The sequence below is a fragment of the Taeniopygia guttata genome, chromosome 3 (genome assembly GCF_048771995.1).
Source record: "Taeniopygia guttata chromosome 3, bTaeGut7.mat, whole genome shotgun sequence".
In the NCBI taxonomy this organism is placed as follows: Eukaryota; Metazoa; Chordata; class Aves; order Passeriformes; family Estrildidae; genus Taeniopygia; species Taeniopygia guttata.
In genome coordinates this window covers 45,299,129-45,318,331 of record NC_133027.1, presented here as the reverse complement: position 1 = coordinate 45,318,331, position 19,203 = coordinate 45,299,129, and the positions used below count along the sequence as shown (strand labels likewise).

At 38.6% G+C, this 19,203-nt stretch overlaps 1 protein-coding gene across 2 annotated transcripts in view; it reads right to left on the bottom strand.

Moving 5' to 3' along the window:
- Positions 1 to 19,203, bottom strand: part of CRYBG1 (crystallin beta-gamma domain containing 1) — a 95,189-nt gene that overhangs the window by 53,640 nt on the left and 22,346 nt on the right. For both annotated transcript variants that reach the window (XM_041715106.2, XM_072926744.1), the window contains exon 2: positions 10,685 to 10,814. In XM_041715106.2, coding sequence (XP_041571040.2) covers positions 10,685 to 10,814 — 130 coding nt within the window. The remainder of the gene's footprint in view (positions 1 to 10,684; positions 10,815 to 19,203) is intronic.

The window sequence follows — 19,203 nt, the reverse complement described above, 5'->3', positions numbered from 1 at the left end:
TTTTTTTTTCCAGAAAATATATCCTAGAAAGCAAAATAGTAAAAGGAAAAGAACAAAAAAAAAAAAAAAAAAAAAAGGGAGAGGAGAATTCTAAAGATAGGAGAGGAAAGGAAGATAAATTTTCATTTGCACGTCATAAGATATGATTCAGAGGAAATTAAGATGTCAAACTTCCATCATAAAAAAGACAAAGTCTGTAGTAGAAAACATTACATTCTATTTAAACCTTTAGATATAATAACCACAACAAACTGGAAACTTATCTGGTGAAATGCTACCCCGCTGTGATTTTGAAAATTCTATGAACAATACTAGTTTGTAAGAATGGTAGATTTCTTTTACAATCTCTAGATCTTATTGAAACTGTAGTTTAGACAGTTTGGTTTTTTAAGTGGGTCATGCTTTGCTTTTGCAGATCTTGAACCATGGCAGATTGAGTGCCTGTTTTAAAGAGGTAAGTGAAGAAGCATTCCAGCTTATTCACTCTAATTCAGTTCTTGAGACAATAAAACCAGAAAGGTGAAGTTTTTCATGACTACCCTCTTCAAACCCATTATTACACTGCAGCTGGCACTACAGAGCAATAAATTACACATATTTGTATGCATACATGCATTCCTAATTGTCGCACACCTTATATAGCTTAAAAAGTGGCAAAAGCCTGGTCAGGAGGAATGGACTATTAGCAAAAGCTCTGTGTCGCAACCTCCTCAGGTCTGAGGGTGCTCAGGTGCAGTGTGAGCCAGCTGGTCACGTAGCATGGCAAAATGGAAAGAGGGCCACACCCAAGGAGAGAGCAGAGCTAGCTGCCAAGGTCCTGAAAACCATTCCAACACATTGCACAAGTGTGGAAATGGTACAAGAAAAGCATGATGCAGGACAAGTCCTCAGCTCTCCAGACTGCAGATCACTGCACAGCAGCCCAGCATAGAGGCCAAAAACAAATCCCCGGTGATTCAAAGAGCAGCTTCACAGGACTGTACTCACCAAGGGAAAGAGAAGGGAGGAGTATACCCTTGGGAAGAAAGCAGTAAAGTGCCGGCTGTCATCCTAAGGAAAAGTTACATACTAGCATAAGTAACACCTGTGAAATGTTGCAATGCTATGTAGCTGCGTGTTTGGCATGATGATGCACAGAGGTGGGGCAGATAAAGGATGGTCAGCGATAATACCAGACTGCCTGGTGCACACTCCCATGTCACCATTACCAGAGTCATTATGTACTGTCAATGCTTGATCATTGATGACAGACCTCCTAAATAATTTGCAGTGCATGAAGGGTTCATTGCATTCCCTGGGCAATACCACAGTGAGTATGTGGCTGTCCACATTATCTCACTCATGCAAAGTGCAGACGTGTGCTGGTTTGATAGACCTTTTATTTTGTCCCTGCTTGGGAGACTGCAGTTTATTCAGCAGCCCAGCCCTGAAGACCTCAGCACTATCACATTCCAGGATGACTGCTCACATGACTTCAGGCCATCATTTATCCTCTCTAAAAGAAACACATTTTCACCGACTGCTTCCACTAAATTTGTTCACAATATTACATGGAGCTTGCAATAACTCAGATGAAATTCAATTCCAACAGAGCTGAATATGAATACTATTCAGAATTCAGACCCAATATAGAGCTGAACATATCCTTTTTATACTTCACCTCATTCAAGGTGAATGTATTGAATTGCTCAGAAGGACAATTATCCAAGTGACAGCAGTTTTAAGTTGCCAGTCAAGAATAAGTATATGCAGGTTGTCTGATACAAGTTCAAATTTGTTTGGATGTTTTTAACAAAACATATATATATATATATACATCAAGTCCTTAACAATCTCCTCAATAAACTTTGTAAGTACTTGAAAGATGTCTATCAGAGTAAGAATTTACTGGTATTCCTGCCTTCAGATATATTCTTAAGGGGTGAAGGGATTGTTCTTGACTCAGTACATCCACTGCCATCTTGAATGCCATAGTATTAGACTGCAACACAGATTCCTCCTGCATTGATATTCCAGGACCTATGTTCCTTCTACGAAAATGATACATAACTCCATGCTGTCTTCCCTCCTGTGTTTTGCTCTTCTCAAAGGCCCATTTTCATTGTCAGCTGTAGTCCTGTACACACCTACAATCAACCACAGCTTAGATGCTCTCCTACTAACCTCACCAAAATGCAGCATAAATATAAGAAATGTTTTCAAGGTCTCTCTGAACCAGACATAATAATGGGACATACCCTAACCTAGATGTTATTTTTAGGAAATAAGAGAGTTGGTGTCTTAGCCATGTTGGAAACAGCAAAATGAAAACCTTAGTAAGTTAATTTTGAAGTCAATTTGTGGTTCAAATGGGGATAGGCAGAATAATGAGGTGGGAATATGGAAAAAAAAGTTAACCAACAAGGAAATTGCCATGATGCCATCAGTCTAGTCAGCAGCACAGTATTTTATTAAGCAGAGAAGTAATTTTGTTGAGCAATACTCAGAGAGGTTTTGTCATGGATAGCTGAGAACCTCTCTTGTGCTGTAATTAGCCATAGATTTCCAGGCTTTTTGGAAGATAAAAGGAAGAGCATGTCTTCAGTGGGCTAAAGCCAAATCACAATAAGCAGATAGTTTTCTAGTGGACTTGGTGCTCAAGTTTTTTGACATCGTGACTTCTCAGAATTTTGGTTCTCTGCCTAGACAGTAAGTATGACACTGCATGTATAACTAGTTGCTTGATTCTTCTGTCTTCACTATTAGGAAATATGGCTGAATTGAGGACACCTGTTATCCTCTTCTGTTAAAGAATAATATCTTTGTATCCAGAGCATCTCTGCTGCAGTGTTATGAATGCTTGCTGTGTCCTGGGAAACCTGGGCAAAATGATGCTTGACCAAAGGTTTGTATCATAAGTAATCCTTAATTCTGTCATGTGTCTCAGATCAATTGTGTTTGAAAGGCAATACTACTACAAGTCACTTAATCTTTTAGGGATGCAAATATCAGAATTATAGTTCTTTAAGCAGAGACATAAAATAAACCTGACTTACAGCAGAATCCTTGAAAAGCACAAACCTTTTATCATGTAACTGATTGCATTTAAATGACAGAAACTGCTTGTTCTGTCTTCTGAACACTCCTACTTCCATTTTTTGGGATAGCTTTCTTTCTTATCTGCTGTGAATTTAATCTAAAATAATTAATTGTTCTTGATTTGTGGTTTTAGCTTATTTTTGTGCCATTTCTCCTGTCTGGCCCTCCTTTCCTCTTGTCCCCTCTTCCCTCCTCCCATCAAGTCCTTAACAAAGAGCAGACACAGGTAAAGCAAAGGATGTGCAATTATCACATCCCAAAAGAAAATGGGCTTGAGGTACATAAATTAATTATTACATAAATTCATTATTATTTTCCATGAAAACAGACATAGTATCTAGGCTCTATCAGAGCAATAAGCCTTACCAATGCTGACTTACAACTGCAGCTGGCTGCCCAAGTGTCCTGATTCAGCATTCCTACAAGTACAACAGCACCCATGCACTATTAAAAGTAACATAAGGGCTCTGCCACTCCTATATTTTTAAGTGTTAATGTTGAGAAAGGTCTATGTTAAAAGACATAACTATACATTACTAAAATTGAAAAAATTAACAAAAGCAAAGTTCAGTCCTCCACTCTTAGTGCTGTTCTTTAGGAAGATCTCACCTACATGTGCATTCTTGCTGGCAGGTAGTATTACACGAAGACTATCTGGACATGCTGGGGTTAATTCTGTTTTGTTTGCATGATCCTGAACACCTCTTTCAGTTAAATATACTTATGCTAGTCAACAGTGCCATTATGTCTCTGTAGATCATGCTCTTAATATTCTCTCTGCAGAAAATCTTTGATAGAAGCTATATTAAAATTATTCCCCCTTTGTTTTGTGGGTTTTAGCATTTGCCATGCCATTTCAGTTTACTGGTTTATGACACTACTCACCAAACTGTGGACAAGTAAATTAATATACAGTGGCTTCTTGGAACACAAGTGTTTGTGCGAGACATCACTGTGACTTAAATTGTCAGCATTTAAATTCTGTCCCAGTTCTGCATTTCCTGGCTTCCATAATGATTTCAGTACTCCCTAAATTCTGGAGTTTTTTCTTAATGTTTATGATGATGTTGTGTTTTTAATTATGAATTGCATACTTATCAACTAAATAAATCTGAAAAAATACTTCTGTATTATCGCATACTATTGCAAAACAGAACATGACTGTTTTTAGAGCTAAACACCCTAAAAATTTTTAAAAGTTTAAGGGACAGAGCAAATTAAATATTTGTTAAGTATATAAATGCTTTGTCAACCCTATAGGAAATGTTGGCATGGCCAGGGCAAAATGAAGCATTCTTTTTTCCTTCCCACATTTCTCCACCCTACTCAACTGGTTTGGTTTGAGAATTTGATTACTTCTCTGCCATGAATTTCAAAGTAAAGACTTCAGTGTTCTTTTCCTATTAACATCACTTTCTTGTCCAAATCACATCATGGTTGCAGCCCAAGAATAGGAACAAATTGCTTTGAAAGGACAATAAGGAATTAGTGTGCTGGTCAGCACTATAGCATCCTGTTAAAAGCCATACAGACAAGGGATAATGTAGCTGTTCTGAATGTTGTCAAAGGACTCTCATGTGATCCATGCTTCACCACATCTGTTCTTTTTCCATTCTCTCTATATACTGTTTTCTTCAACTGATACCAATATGTCACGACAGCAATCCCAAAGCCATGGCTTATGAATAATATCCCCCAAAAATCCTTCAGTTCATATCTACATTTAAATATACACCCATACATGCATATCTGTATATGTTTATAAATAAAAATGTAAATAAAATTACTTCACCTATTTTAGCCTATAAAATATTTATTGCTGTATTTTTGATTTATTTAAATTAAAGAAATATATTTATTCAGATGTCCCATAAATTAGTGAACCAGAGGCACATATGTAGGTAACTCTCACAAGCAGACAAGTTATACTTTAAATTTAAAACATGGGAAACTACTCTCTCCTCTGTAGGGATGATAATGGGGAGCAACAGTAAAAAGTATCCCTAGCAGAGTGGGCACAAATATGAGTAATTGAAAAGAGAGCAGTGAATGCCAGCTTTGTGTAGAGATTATCAAGGGATAATCTATGAATTTTTGAATCTGTGTCTATTAGCAAGGGAGAATTCCTAGTAGGAAAAAAAATTAAAAGGAAGAAAGAAAAAAGGAAAGGAAAATGATTCCACTGGTTAAGCCTGGGAGGGAGGTAGAAGATGTGACCATTATTTCAGGGAAACAAGTTACACTTGGGGAAGGATGGTGGCTGGAACCACCATTCAGTAGCAAATGACCTGTCTATTCTGAACACTCACTCTCAGTGAGGTGCACAACCACCCTGAGTGACCCTTGCCATATTTCCCACACAAAGAATAACAGTAATTTTACCAGGTAAGAAACACAATAGTTATACCAAAGAAGAGGGGAAAAAAAAAAAAAAAAAAGTTGAGCATAAGAGTCAAGCACATAGAAAGTCTGACAAGAATCCAGACATGCAGCACAGCACTGAGCAGGCTTTTTTCCCCTGTCTTTTTCCAGGTAATGCAATAAAAATTTGTCCTGATGCAACATTTAATTATCTGGAAAGATATAACCTATTCCAAACAGCTGAGGGAGGACCTATCCAGATTGTAAAAGAAAACAAAACAAAACCAAGGAGAAACCCAGCCCCCTGCCTCACCTAGGCCTCCCTTAGGTAACTGCCTTCCTATAACTCTCCTTCATCCCAAAAAAAAAAAAAAAAAAGATACTACAGTGTCATATAATTTCCCCTCCTTTTCTCCCTTCAGTCTTTGCACAAGGCAGGTTTGTGTTTTCCTGAAATTGGGGGGGGGGGTTGGGGGGGGGGGTAGGTTGAGAAAACCAGCACCAGAAAATATCCTCAGCCCCTGCATGACTCATTTTGTAGGACCTTGGCTACCAAGTTTTGTTTAGCTTTCTGATTCCAAGCTGGAGAAGGAGGCCTTCTCTTCTTTCAGTCTCAAATTCTGGGAGGAGATTGGTTAACCACTGAAAGGCCTTATCTATTAAAAATTGGGGTGAACCTTAAGGCAACAACTTGTTCTCCTGTGGACAGGTTCCTCTCACCTATCCATGAACTGATAATTTTGTTGTCTGTTACTTTGGAAGTGACTCACCTGCTTTTTCACTTACTTGGTATGGAAGTTCATCAACTGACTGTGTAAAATACTTTGTATCTACCATTTAAACATCACTCTGGGAGGTAATTTAGTAACCCCATGGTTACTAAAATACCAACAGACTTCAGGTTTTGTTATTTCTTGAAAAAATAAACCACTGTAATAAAAAGCAGTATGACAAGCTAGGCTGAATGTCTTGCTAACATTTCTCTGAGCAAGGCAGACAAAAATTAAAGAAGGAGGAATCTTAACATGAAAATATCTTAGACCTTGATGAACTATCATCTTGAAAGATGAGTTAAAAGAGCAGGAGGAATTAGGAATCTGCATATCTGCTGTCTCAGGAATATGGCAAAGGCAGCGATAGAATAAACTCATTTAATCCAGTAATTTGACACAGAATCAAAATGGGCTTCCGTAGCCACACCTGGGTGTTAGAAATACTCCACCCAGTTTCCTTCAATGAATATTCATGTCATAGAACTGAATCTTTGTGTGAAAGGCAGTGGCTGTGTTCATGTAGCAAGTAGGTGTGAGAACTCTTATCTAGATGAAGAATCCTGATAAACCTTTGGACAGGTACCTGGTTATAAATCTGAAAATATGACTAATCAACACCTGAATATAAGAGCAGAGACAGCATTAGAGCACACAGATGTGACTTAGAAAAAAAGATGCTAAAACCTAAGTGTCTCACATGGAATTTTAAAGTCTATATTTTTGTGATCATTATTCCTAATGCAGAGGAAATATATAAGTAATGAAGCAATAAGAACTCTATTTTCATTCATTCATTTTACTATCAGCAGAAGCCAATCTAAATTTGAAATAGCTCTCTAGGGGAATAAATGCCTTTCAGTGTAACAGTACAGAAACCTATCAGGTTAACATATGTTTGTCTTTAACTACATAATTTAAGGTCATTTGAGTTTGCCACAGCACAGGTATGACACCTTCACCCTTGGTATCAGTATTTTGTCACTACTGAAGCTGCATGACTGCAAAACACACATTTTATCTGTAATTTGGTTCTCATATTTAATTATTATTTATCCAAAGATAATGAAATGAGTCAAGCATTCAGAAAGTTGTTCCTTTGTTCCTAGTGAGAACACTGGCCACATTGTTTTATTAATAAGACTAAAAGATATAAAAAACAGATAATAAAATCATGGCCACAGCTGTCTACATTGTGCAGTATACGCTATATGACAGCTCAAGCAATCCACAGAGACATTGTAAATACAAACAGGAATCTAAGAAAGCCATTTTCCCTTCACTTGCAAACAAACTCAAGGATACCAAATGCTCCTATTTAGCTTCAATTAGCAAAACTTGAAAATGTAACCAGTGATGTAATACATTATTTGGGAAAAGAAAATAAGCTGAGTTTTAAACTCTAGAAATAGTGTATTTTGTGGATCTGACATCTAGAAATTATTTCTGAGGGCTCTTTAATATTTAACAATGTATTATCAAATGTCCATTTGCCAAAATACCAGAAGAGAAACAGCTAATGTTTGGTTTCATGAAACAAATGTTTTGCACATTAAATAGCACAGGACTAGAAAAGTCAAGAATCACACAGAATCACAGAATATTCTGAGTTAGAAGGGATCCACAAGGATAATCGAGTCCAACATTTAAGTGAATGGCCTTTAGGAGGATCAAACCCTAAAATGAAGCATATACTCAAATTTGTATGATTTTGAATTTCTTGTAGATCCACTTACCTCCAGTGACTTAATAAACATACCCAGTTTGTATTTTTATAAGAACACTCTGAAATCTCTCTTTCATGGTTATATATGTTATATAACATTTTTGATTGTTCCAGTCAGAAGCTTACTTATAGATTCCAGGTGGCCTCGCAAAGGGAAAGAAAGTGTAAATCTGTACAGAATCAGAAATACATCTGAATCAACATCAGAAGTATTTGATGAGAAAGAAATGTTGTCACAGAAGGATGCCTCTCTTTTCCTAAGAAAATGATGTAGTGAAAAGAAATATTTTTGCCTTATAATTTGGGCAACGCAACATTTACTCATTGAGTAAGTGATCAAGCATCAAGCAAGTGATCTTAAACATTTTTTAATATCCTGTTGTTTTACCATCACTGTTTATATGGAAGTCCAGCAAGAAAGAGAAACAAAGTTGCACTCTACATCAAGAACAGTTGCTGTGAAGTACAGGAAGAGGAGAGATGAAGATTTGTTAAACAATCCCGGAAGAAGATGAAAAGGGAGAACCAGGGTATACTAAGATAGAAGTTTATTACAGACTATCATTTTGGGTGGAGAGAAGTCGTGTTTTTTGATCACACAAGGGAAGCATCCAAAAGGACAGAACCTAATGGCTTTAATTACTTCTTGAAATTAATTTTTTTTCTGTTGAAAAATAAATACATGAAGGAGACAGTCCAACAAGTTCTTGGAATACGCTGGGGACAGCTTTTTCTTTAGAAGGTAAAGAAAACCATTAAGGGAGTGGTTATTTTAGATCTTCTGCTGACTAGTAAGGCACGAACTGGCTGAGAGTGAAAGGCAGTCTAAGTGAAGGTGAACACCATCATTTAATAATAACTAAACCATAAAAAAAAGGAAAGCAGCAAAATCAAATTTCTTTTTCTCCCCCAGAAAACAAAACTAAAATTTTATGAGCTCCAAAGACTGATAAGCAAGATTTTGTAGGAAGACTGTTTAATTAACAAAAGAATGTAGGAGAGCTTGTCTTAGTCATTGCTGGAGTCAGTTCTTAATTACCCAAGGTAAAGGGAATAATATGAATTAGGCAAAAACAGAGGATAAAACAAATTAGTCTGGGTACGTTATTCTGCAAGACTCTACTCAGTACATTTAGCTTTCAAAGGCTTATGAAAAGGTTTCCATATAAAGAACAGCAGCAGAGAAGAGCCTTATGCAAGCTTACGTTTTCTAATCCACCGTTTTCTACCACGCTCCCACAAGAAATGCTGAGGGAAGGCAGGGCTTCCTTAAATCCCAATCCCCATAAACCATCTGTCATCAGCAGGTGACTGTGTTATTACACACATTAGGAGATTATCCCAATACAAAAGAAACTGCTGAATTCACACACGCAAACACCCCTCCAGGCGATTTCCTTGATTTTTATAATTTATCTAACAATCAGACTTTTGCATTATACATCAAAGTAGAAAATTACATGGCCTAGTCTCACTCACTTTCAGAAGCTTCATTTAAAAGGTTTTAAATGTTATTACTAAAAATGGATTGATTCCAGGTTAGAGAAATGACACCCCAACAATTTAATTTATCTGTAAGTATGAACAAATTTTTCCAGAAGAACTAAATGCCAACTCAGAGCTTTCTAAGCAACCGCCAAACCCTCCTGTTCTTTCCACTGAAAAATATCAAACATCTACTTGCTTTTCTAGAAGTTCCTGGAAGAAGCTAATATACAAGACAGCAATAGGGTGAACAGCATTTTTTTCTGTTGGAAAGCCATTTTCACAGCTAGCTCTACTACAGGGGAATGTCATCCCAGCACAGTAAACATGCCATTTTGCTGTTTTGGGAAGAACTGAGATCTTTTTGTAGGATGTTTCAACAGTATCAATAGAACTAAGATCCTGAATGAGTCCAAAAGGGATATTTGGGGCTTGTGTTATTTGTGTATTCAGCTAAAGACCAATGAGTCTTTTCCAAATGCAGAAGTTAGTAGATGGGATTTGCTGGCTTGAAAAGACTGAAAAATAAATGCATTTGTTTTAAAGACAGAATATTTTAAGCCTTCATAAAGTATATTCAGATGAATATTAGTTCCACAACCAAGAAGAAAGAAACTTTTTCAATTACTGACCTGCTGAGTACTTTTGTTAATGTGGAAAAATAGTATTTCTCTCTCCACAGAAGTATTACAATAAAGACAAGAATGGCATTGCACAACTTTGTCTGCAATCTGAAATTAAGTTCTCACATTAGAACAGGAGTAATTAGCATTTTCCCGAGCTTGCTTCCATGCAGTAATACTGCTGCCAAGCAAATGAGTAACACTGCATGAGGCAAATGAACACTAGAAACAAATGTGTAGCCATTCATTCTTCTCTGGAAAAAAACTTATGGAGTATCCTGGTTCAGGGCAAATTTGGGAGAAAAACAGTACTGGAAATGTAGGTGTTGTTCCTTTATTATTTTGGCTTTCATATTTTTTATGAACAAAAGGAAAAAGCCATATGCTTTGTGGGAGCATGTGGAAGATCTCCTCGAGCCATTTTCTTTTTTGTGTCTTCACGCCAGCTAAAGTTATTATGTACCTTCCTTATTTCCGTACATGTTATTAATTTGAAAATTTTCCAGTACTTCAAACACAGGTCTTTTAAAGGAAGATTACAATTATACCTTGTGTTTCAGAATAGACATCTTCACGATACATGTAAGCATGTTTGTTTATATCTACATTTATATAAACACACATATTTAGTTTTCTCCTACCTTTCTAAGTGCTGCTGGCAGTGAGGCAGTAGACATTGATATCGCTGGGAGAGCGTAAGAGTGGGGACAGATTACTGAGGGTGTTTGGTTCTCCTGAACAGTGCAGCACCTGCCCGACACATCATAGTACCTGCAAGGAGAGGAAACATGGCTCAGTTAATGCATCCTATAAAAAAATAAAGCCTTAGTCAGTGTTTGCTGTATTTCTGACAAAACACTAAGCTGTTTTCTCCTGTTGTGGTGGTTCCAGGCTTCTGGTACTTCCAAAGTTTACTGCTTTATTTTAGCTAAACTACTTGCTCCTCTTCTTAGACATTAATTCATCCTACCTGCTTCAGCTCTCTCAAACTAACTTGTCAGCTTTTTCCTGATAATGAAACAACCAAAACCCAAATACAATACTGAGCAGGATAACCACATCAGAGCCACAAGGCAGAAAAATTAGTCGTCTTATCCCCTGTCACTCTACCTCTTCAGAGACAGCAGATTACAACATTTGGAGTTTATAGTTCTACATTACATCACATGTTCTGTTCACTTTCCTTCTGGAAGCCATCTCAGTAAAGGATCAGTTGAATTCTCAGAACAAATCATTTATTGAGAAGAAGCTGTCCCAACAGAAGTGTATACAATCTTTAAAGCAATACATTCATTTTAAGCAAGTCAGTCCTAAAACTTAAGGAACCTAATTTTGCTTATGTTTATTCCACAGTGTCAAATTTCAAATTCTGAAATAGAATTGAAAAAGAATGTGAAAAAGTTCACTTAGTTTCCTCAAGAGATAGAGAGAGAAACAAAATAGTAAAAACTGACCAAGTTATAAAATCTCTTCCATTTAACTGTCTGAAAAATTGAAATAGCAAGAATCTAGAAGTCTCTGAAGATACAGTCTCATTAAAAGGTTGATAAATATAACAATTTCTATATTTTTGTCCTTTAGATGATTCAACAATTGGTTAAAATGCAGTTTTTTTAAAAATTATATGTATCTTGATATTTTTGTTTCAAAATTGGACTGAATTTTTCATAGGATCATAGGACAATTTAGGTTGGAAGGGACCCCAGGAGGTCTCTGGTCCAGTGTTCTGCCTGAAGCGGGGTCAACTATGGGAACACACCAGGCTGCTCAGGGCTTTACCAAACCATCTCTTGAAAATATGCAAGGGCAGAGACATCACAACCTCTCTAGACAACAGTGAAAATGTTTTCTCTTACATCTAATCTGAATCTCTCCTTTATCAACTTCTCGCTGTTGTCTTGTCTTCCCACCATGCACCACTGTGAAAAGTCTGGGTTTTTCTCCATTAACACCCAGAGCTACCTCCTCTCCAAAACTCAACAAACCCCAGTTCTCCACTCTCTCTTCACAGGGCAAGTGAAGCCTCACAGGCAATCACCATACTGGCAGCCATCCAAGGAACTCACCCCAGTTTGAAACGCTGAGAGATCTCTAGGCAGAAAAAATACCCTCATCAAATATTTTGCTTTCACAGGAAAAAAAAAAAAAAAGTCTCAAAATGCTCTTGTTTTATTTTGTCCTTAAAATATGCATATTTTCCATTTTGGTTGGAACAAAACTACCTTTTTCCCACAGGCTTCTTTTCCAGACTCATCATATTGTCCCAAATCCAGCTCTGTTTGTACACTTTATTTGCAAATTCAGTTTTATAACTGACTTTCATATAGAGTTTTCAAAGAGTGAATAAGTGAGCAGAAAAGCCTCAGGCATATTTATAAAGTTGTTCAGTTTATTGCATAATTGTGGTGAAAATGTTTTGACATTTTGACACATATCCCAATAAACATGTGCAATTATTTTGTTTATTTACCTATTTCTAAGGAAGAAACAGCATCACTTTTAATAGCTGGTTACCTTCCCCAGGACATAGCTGACTTTGAGCTGTCCATCTTGATTTTCATGTTCTGCCTCCACCGATAGAGCTTGCTTTTGGGGTGGTTCTACATATATTGCATATGAGAAAATTCACAAGTCACATTAAAAAGCTGCTCAGGTAGTGCTGAAAGATCGTGTGACACCCTACCTACCCTGTCTGCAGTCAATACTGCTGAAGGAGACTGTCAACTCCGTCACTCAGAGTAATGGAACAAGTGACACGATATGGGCAGGAAACTAGGAAAGCATTTGGCTGAAGTCTGGATAAGAAGTCAGGGTGAAGAGGAGGAAAATAATGGCACACCAAGGGAAGTGGATGGAAGAGCTGTCAACTGTTGAGGTGACACTGACACTCTGCAAGAGGCTACCATTCACCATGGTGCTGCTGAGCTAGTGACAAGCATCTGCACCCCAAGTGATAGACAATGAACCTGTGTCAGAAAATAACACAGCAGTAGTCCCAAATGCCAAAAGAAAGCCAGAGGAAGCTCTGAAAGCAAACACTTCCTAGGTAGGAAGACAGGATATCTCGCCAGGATATCCTTTGTCCTGCTGCAGAAGGGGGCTGTGCTGGTCCCCAGGCAAGCCAACAACATCCACCTGGGAGGCACCTGCTGGCTCCCTTCCACCAATGAAGGCTGGGGACATCTCACACCTTGGCCCATGTGCCCACTCCTGATGGCCATCAGTCCCTGAGACACCTTTAGACCTCCAGACACTGGCATGTCTGCAGCGTAGTAGCCAGAAATATGCTGCTTTCAGAATACAGTGAAGCAGCACTGGTTCTTTCAGGCACCTTTTTTTTTTAAAGGACACAATTTCACACCAAAAACTAGAGCTGACAGAAGCAGCCTGGGAGGTTTCAACCCAAAGATGTTGCACTGGAAAACAGCCAGCTCCAGATTTCCAAACAGGTGAGAAAAGATGCTCTTTGAATTTCTTCATGGTTTGAAGTCTATCCTCCTAACAATCTGCTGACGAGCTAAGCTCACCAGGGCCTCCAAGTTTTACTTTATGGCAGCGGGCAGTTTTCCAGGGAAACGCTGCAGTACGCTTCCCGCCTGAAGGCATGGGCACACACGCAAGCTCCTGAGGGCAAGACAGACACAGGGCTGCACCTCTTCTGCCCCAGCTGCCCAGCCAATTTCTCTCCTTCCAGCTCAGATCCAGAGCAGCTCACTCCAATGCATGGCAGAGAAATTCACTGTGGGGCAAGGGCAGGTAGGGGGACAGTCACTATAGAGAAACCGAGGCACTGTCAACCCACACCCTTGCGTTTCTCACCCAGGTGTGTTTGTGTAACCATAACCCACTTGCTCAGAGCCCCGAGGCTCTGGGGGGAGAAGGTGTTTGCAACACGCTTAGCATATTATGAAACCCTCACAGACATTTTGCTCAGCAGCAACATCCCCATGTTACCTATGCTGTTTCCAGCACAAATCCAAACCATACCACCACACCTGCTATCATGAAGAAAATGAACTCTGTGGCAGCCAAAACCAGCACACATACTTTCATACAGCTATTAGCTACAGCAATAACTAATTTTAGAGTGAAGCAAAGGAAGAGCAAGGAGGAGGCTTTGGAAATTATCAAGCTTTTGGAGGCAGCATGAGGCACAAAAAGGAGAAATTCTGTAGCTACGTGCATCTTCTCTTTACCTGATTTACAACAGAACTGCTGACTGGAAAAGGAAACTACCAGATGGGAAATGACCTGGCAGTGCTCTCTGTATGCTGCAGACCACACAGTTTGGCCCCATCACTCTTGCCTGTCCATGCCTTAATCCTTAGTAGCAACATGTTATCTTATTAACTATCTTAACATATTGACTTGAAATATGACAATTACAAATAATTTTGAAGGGAACTAGATTGTAGACAAAACCATGTAAAGACAAGGTAGGAGCAATGAGCAAACAACTCACTAAGAAAAATAAGAAAAGAGTGGGTTGCCATACATTTTAACCTAACAGTGCTTATGAAACTAGCATCCTTATAAATTTTACAGACATGGCTTCCCTCATAATCCATTATATTCAGACCTGCAATCCATCTGCCATCTGCTGTTTTTCTGCAGTCTGTATCCAGTAGATGGTTCTTGCCTATTAATTCCCACTTTTCAATCAACACACTATGAGATCATTTTTTAAGAGAGAGCATGCATGAGCAAGAGCAACTTGATTACAATGGAAAGATATTTTGTTTGTTTGTTCAGATCTTCTACCCAGTCTTCCCCCTCCCACGCCATATCAAGACTAGAATTTTTTCCTGGGAACAGCAAATATCAATTTGATCAGCAAAATGACTGACTGAAGATTTACTGCAAAACACAGAGCAATATGAAGAGCAGTAAGAGGCATTTCTCTGGTTCATCCACCACCTCAGTGCTCGTGACTATAATAGATGCACCTACACTGATAAATAATTTACCTCCCTGTTTCATTCCTTGGTCCTGGTGCTCTTGTCAGCCGTACCACACATGCATCACCATGTGCTTGGACTCTCTTCTGAAGGAGACCGACTTCTTCTCTCCGAGCAAAAGCCAAGGCTTTTGCAGCTCTGTGGATGGACTGCCCTGAGGATGTCACAGCAAGGATAGGACTAGACCAATAGTGGCTTCTCCTAACCTCCACCTTCCCAAGGAGCCTCTTGTCCTCAGACAGCCTCTGTGTGCCCCACATCCCACAGCATGCAGCATAATGCTATGAAAACACCAGTCTTGCAGGCAGCAAAGCAACCTTCACATTACTTCCAACACTTTGAACTGAAGCCACAAAAATATAATAACGATCTTAGAGCCATGGGGGCATTGGGCCCAGGTCAAATGTTAGGCAGCACAAACAGTTCACTCCAGAGGCGAAAGAGGTGTGGATACATCTATAAGGATCACTCCTTGGGGCAGATCCTTTAGCAGTGTAGACTATTTTAAACAAGGGGTTTTTAATTGTGCATTATTTGAGTTGCTGTCTTTACAGCCTTAATATATTTTGAGCATTTCAAACAGCCTGCTCTGGGCTGAATTTTTCCATACAAAGCCACTGCTTGTTATTCTTTCTGTCATCTTTTCCACAGAACCAGTATGTGGACTCCCCGAACAGTCTGCAGCAAGCTACTCACCACATCTATATCACCCCTTCCCACTGCCTCAGCAGTCCCATTTCTGTGTCCCTGGTTATAGAACAGAAGAGCCAACTTCAGCTCTTATACAAAGTGGTTGCTACACTGGGACACCTCTTGCACATACCTACCTACTCACACAGAGTCTCAAGGAGTGGCAATGTGGAGCAGACACACATGTCTTTGAAGGGATATATGCTTGGGGGCATGTACTGCATGTCCTCCTGTTGTGGAAGTGACAGGATATGTGTGTATGTGTGATTTTTATAGGGAAACTGAGCATTTCAAACTTCTCCCAGGCCTTGGGACTGATGAAAGGTTCAGAGCTCCTCCTTGGGCATGGCGCTGAGAAGTGGCAGGGAGGCATACATTCTCTTGTGCCAGCACCCTGCCATCTAATGGCCATGCTTCAGATTCTCAGGTTAGTCGACTTTTGCCTTTCTGCCTCCACTGTTCTAGATCCTAGAGATAGAAAAGTCTATTTAAACTACCTTAGGTCACAGCTTGTCAGCACAGAAGTATTCCTAACTGGCTTACTTCGAGGTATTTTCTCATATGTCTTAATAACAGGGTTAATACCTCACCTAAAAGTACCCTTTGTTATAGTTACTCCACTCTGCCTTACTAATTCAGCCTAAATAATTCCTTTCTTTGTTTGGCAAATTCACACCATTTAAATACTTGCAGGCTTCAGCTGTATCTCTCACTCACAACCATTATTTAGCATCATCTTCCATTCTGTAAAGGAATTCCCATGTTCTCCTCTCTGTTTCCTTCTGACAAGACCTCTCCAGCAAAGATGTGTCCAGAGCTGCACACAATGTGCCTGCTCGACTCGCACAAAAAACCCATGAAGAGCAGCAGGTCTACTGCCTTGTTGCTTTGTTCCACGATACATTTGTTCACACAGACTGCACAGAGCTTTTCTGAGCCACTCTCATACCACAAACTTGTCGTACTTGTTGTCCACTTCCATTCCTACCTGTATTTGTTTTTTTCTTGCTACCGCCTTCCCAGTACAATATATTAATTTCAGGTTATTAAATGTATTTGTTTGCATTTGGCAGTTTGTTGAAGCTCTGAGCAACTTCATCATGAGATGAAATGGCTCCAAGCTTCTGGCTTTCCTGCACTTCAAACAGCACGCAGCTGGAAATGCTACAGTCATTAGGCCTTCAAAACATGTTTTTCTGAGTGCTAACACAGACACAGTGCTGCTCTGCCAAATCTTTAATACAGTGATTCCAAACAGCTTCTGGTTTTTTATTCCAAGTGATATTCTTCCATTTTACAAAATCAAAAAGCCCCTATGTAATAGAAATTACTGTGATTATTAATTATATTATTAATTATGTTTAAAGTTAATTTTTAGCACCTCTATTAGCTAGGAAAAAACCCAGTAAAGACAATTCAAAAAGACAGGTAATAAAATCCATCAAGAAAGTTGAATTATAAGGTTGTCTGCTACATAATCTGGAAATTTAATGAATAATGGAGTTAGCTGCCCAGAAACCCTGCCATTATATAACTAGTTAAAATATTCATGTATAGTAGCATAGAGCTTGAACTATACCAGGCTTGTGCCAGATGCTCATCACCCTTTCACTATTTTGCCTCCTGATGTTCTCAACTATGGAATTAACAGTAATAGACTTAATTTTGTATCTTGCTGTCTTAATTATCTTTGTATCTTAAGTATCTTCACAGCCACTCACTTTTTCTATCTACAAACCAGGTTATTATCATTCTGTATTGATGTTCCTATGAGGAGATAAATCATAAATGTCAGTTAATGCCTACCACAAGCAATCACTTCTCTCTAGTTGTATTTCTAGTCCTCATTTGCATAGGAAAAATCACAATCTAACAACAAACAAAAATTTGGTTTGATACAAAATAACTGGAATATGTTCTAAAATCTCATTTCAAAGGAGGAATACATTTTGTCATTTCATCACTTGGAGACTATTCAAATTACTGAAGCTCTTTTATTATTCTGTCCTTTGGAGACCATTAACAAATTTTGTCAGTTACTACTTCTTATAATTCTGAACTCCCTGTGCTGACAATGATGTTTAAAAAAAATCCCAAAACTTAGTACAATATTAATATAAGATGTACTCCTTTAAGTAGATTTTTTTTCCCTCTTTTGTCCTTTTTTAAAAATTCATCAGAAAAGCTCATTATTATCATCCAGCCACTGGGTGGCACCTCTACATAGATGCCAGGTGTGCCCCAACAAACCCATGATGCCTTCAACAATCACTCCATTCCTACCACAGCCAAGCGCTCACATTACATTAGCTTCGTGTACATAGCCATGTTTGGAAGACAGCTAAAGTTGGTTACTAAAAATTTGCTTTGTAAAATATTCCCGGAATTTTCTGCTGTAATTTTTTAAGTCCTTTTTTACTTTTGGGAAAAAATTAATCTGTACAGAGAAACCTGTCAGGAGAAACCTGATTCCTTGAATATGTGTAAGTACGGACAATATTTGATAGCCTATGAAATTGTTTTGACAGTTGTGCCAGAGCAAATATATAATGAACTTTGTTGCTTTGTAGTAATATAAAACAAATCGTGTCTAATATTACAGTAGCATCCAGCAAGCCCAGGCAAAGTTAAATTCCAGTTTTGGTGGGCAATGAACTAATAATATCCCTGCCCCTGGGTCAATTTTAACTATGCTGCACTGGACTATCTCAATGAGTGAAAAGCTCATCTTGATATATATACTCTGGCCTAGCTTTAAAGCATTGTATAAACAATAATCATCATATTGAGTTACCTAACACAGGTAATATCTCATTTTATATAGTAAGAAGCTCAAAGAACCAGACGAAGCAGTTTGACAGAGGAGACAAAAAGCCAGCATCACTCATTTCTTTAAACACATGATGCTTGTCTTCCTTTGTTCATATTGACTCACCATGACTTGAGGAACAGAAACATCACGTTACTGCATCATTTTCCTACTTTCTGTAGCTACATTGGGAGATATAGAAGGGTGTTTACAAATCCAGGGACACAAAAATGCTTTTGAACATACAGTCTTGCATTTCCCCACTTGCTCTTTTATGTTTAAGCATTGTGGTTCAAAGTGATAGTTAAAAAAAAATCAGCAAAGTTTGCGCTCTTTAAAGCTTGTTGTGAGCATGTAGTCATCTTCCTTGGACTAAAGTTCCATTTTAGTGGAAACAAAGTGGAACTTAGAAGAAGTCCAATTCATCTGGACAATTCTAAATACAGTGCAATTCCAGCAACAAGTAGGAAAGTCTAATTCTTGGGAAGAACGTTTCTGCCCACAAGAAGGGATAGAACTGGTTTGCATACACCAAAATAAGCCTCTCAAGTTCCCACTGTCCAAAGGCAGGAAAGGCCATGCAAGATGGGTACAGAGGCAGCAGGAGGGAGGGATGCACTGTTGCACACACCTGAGTGCCAGGTCTTGTGCTGGGGACGCCGCTTGTCATGCGGAAATGAATGACCACAGCTCCAGGCTGTGG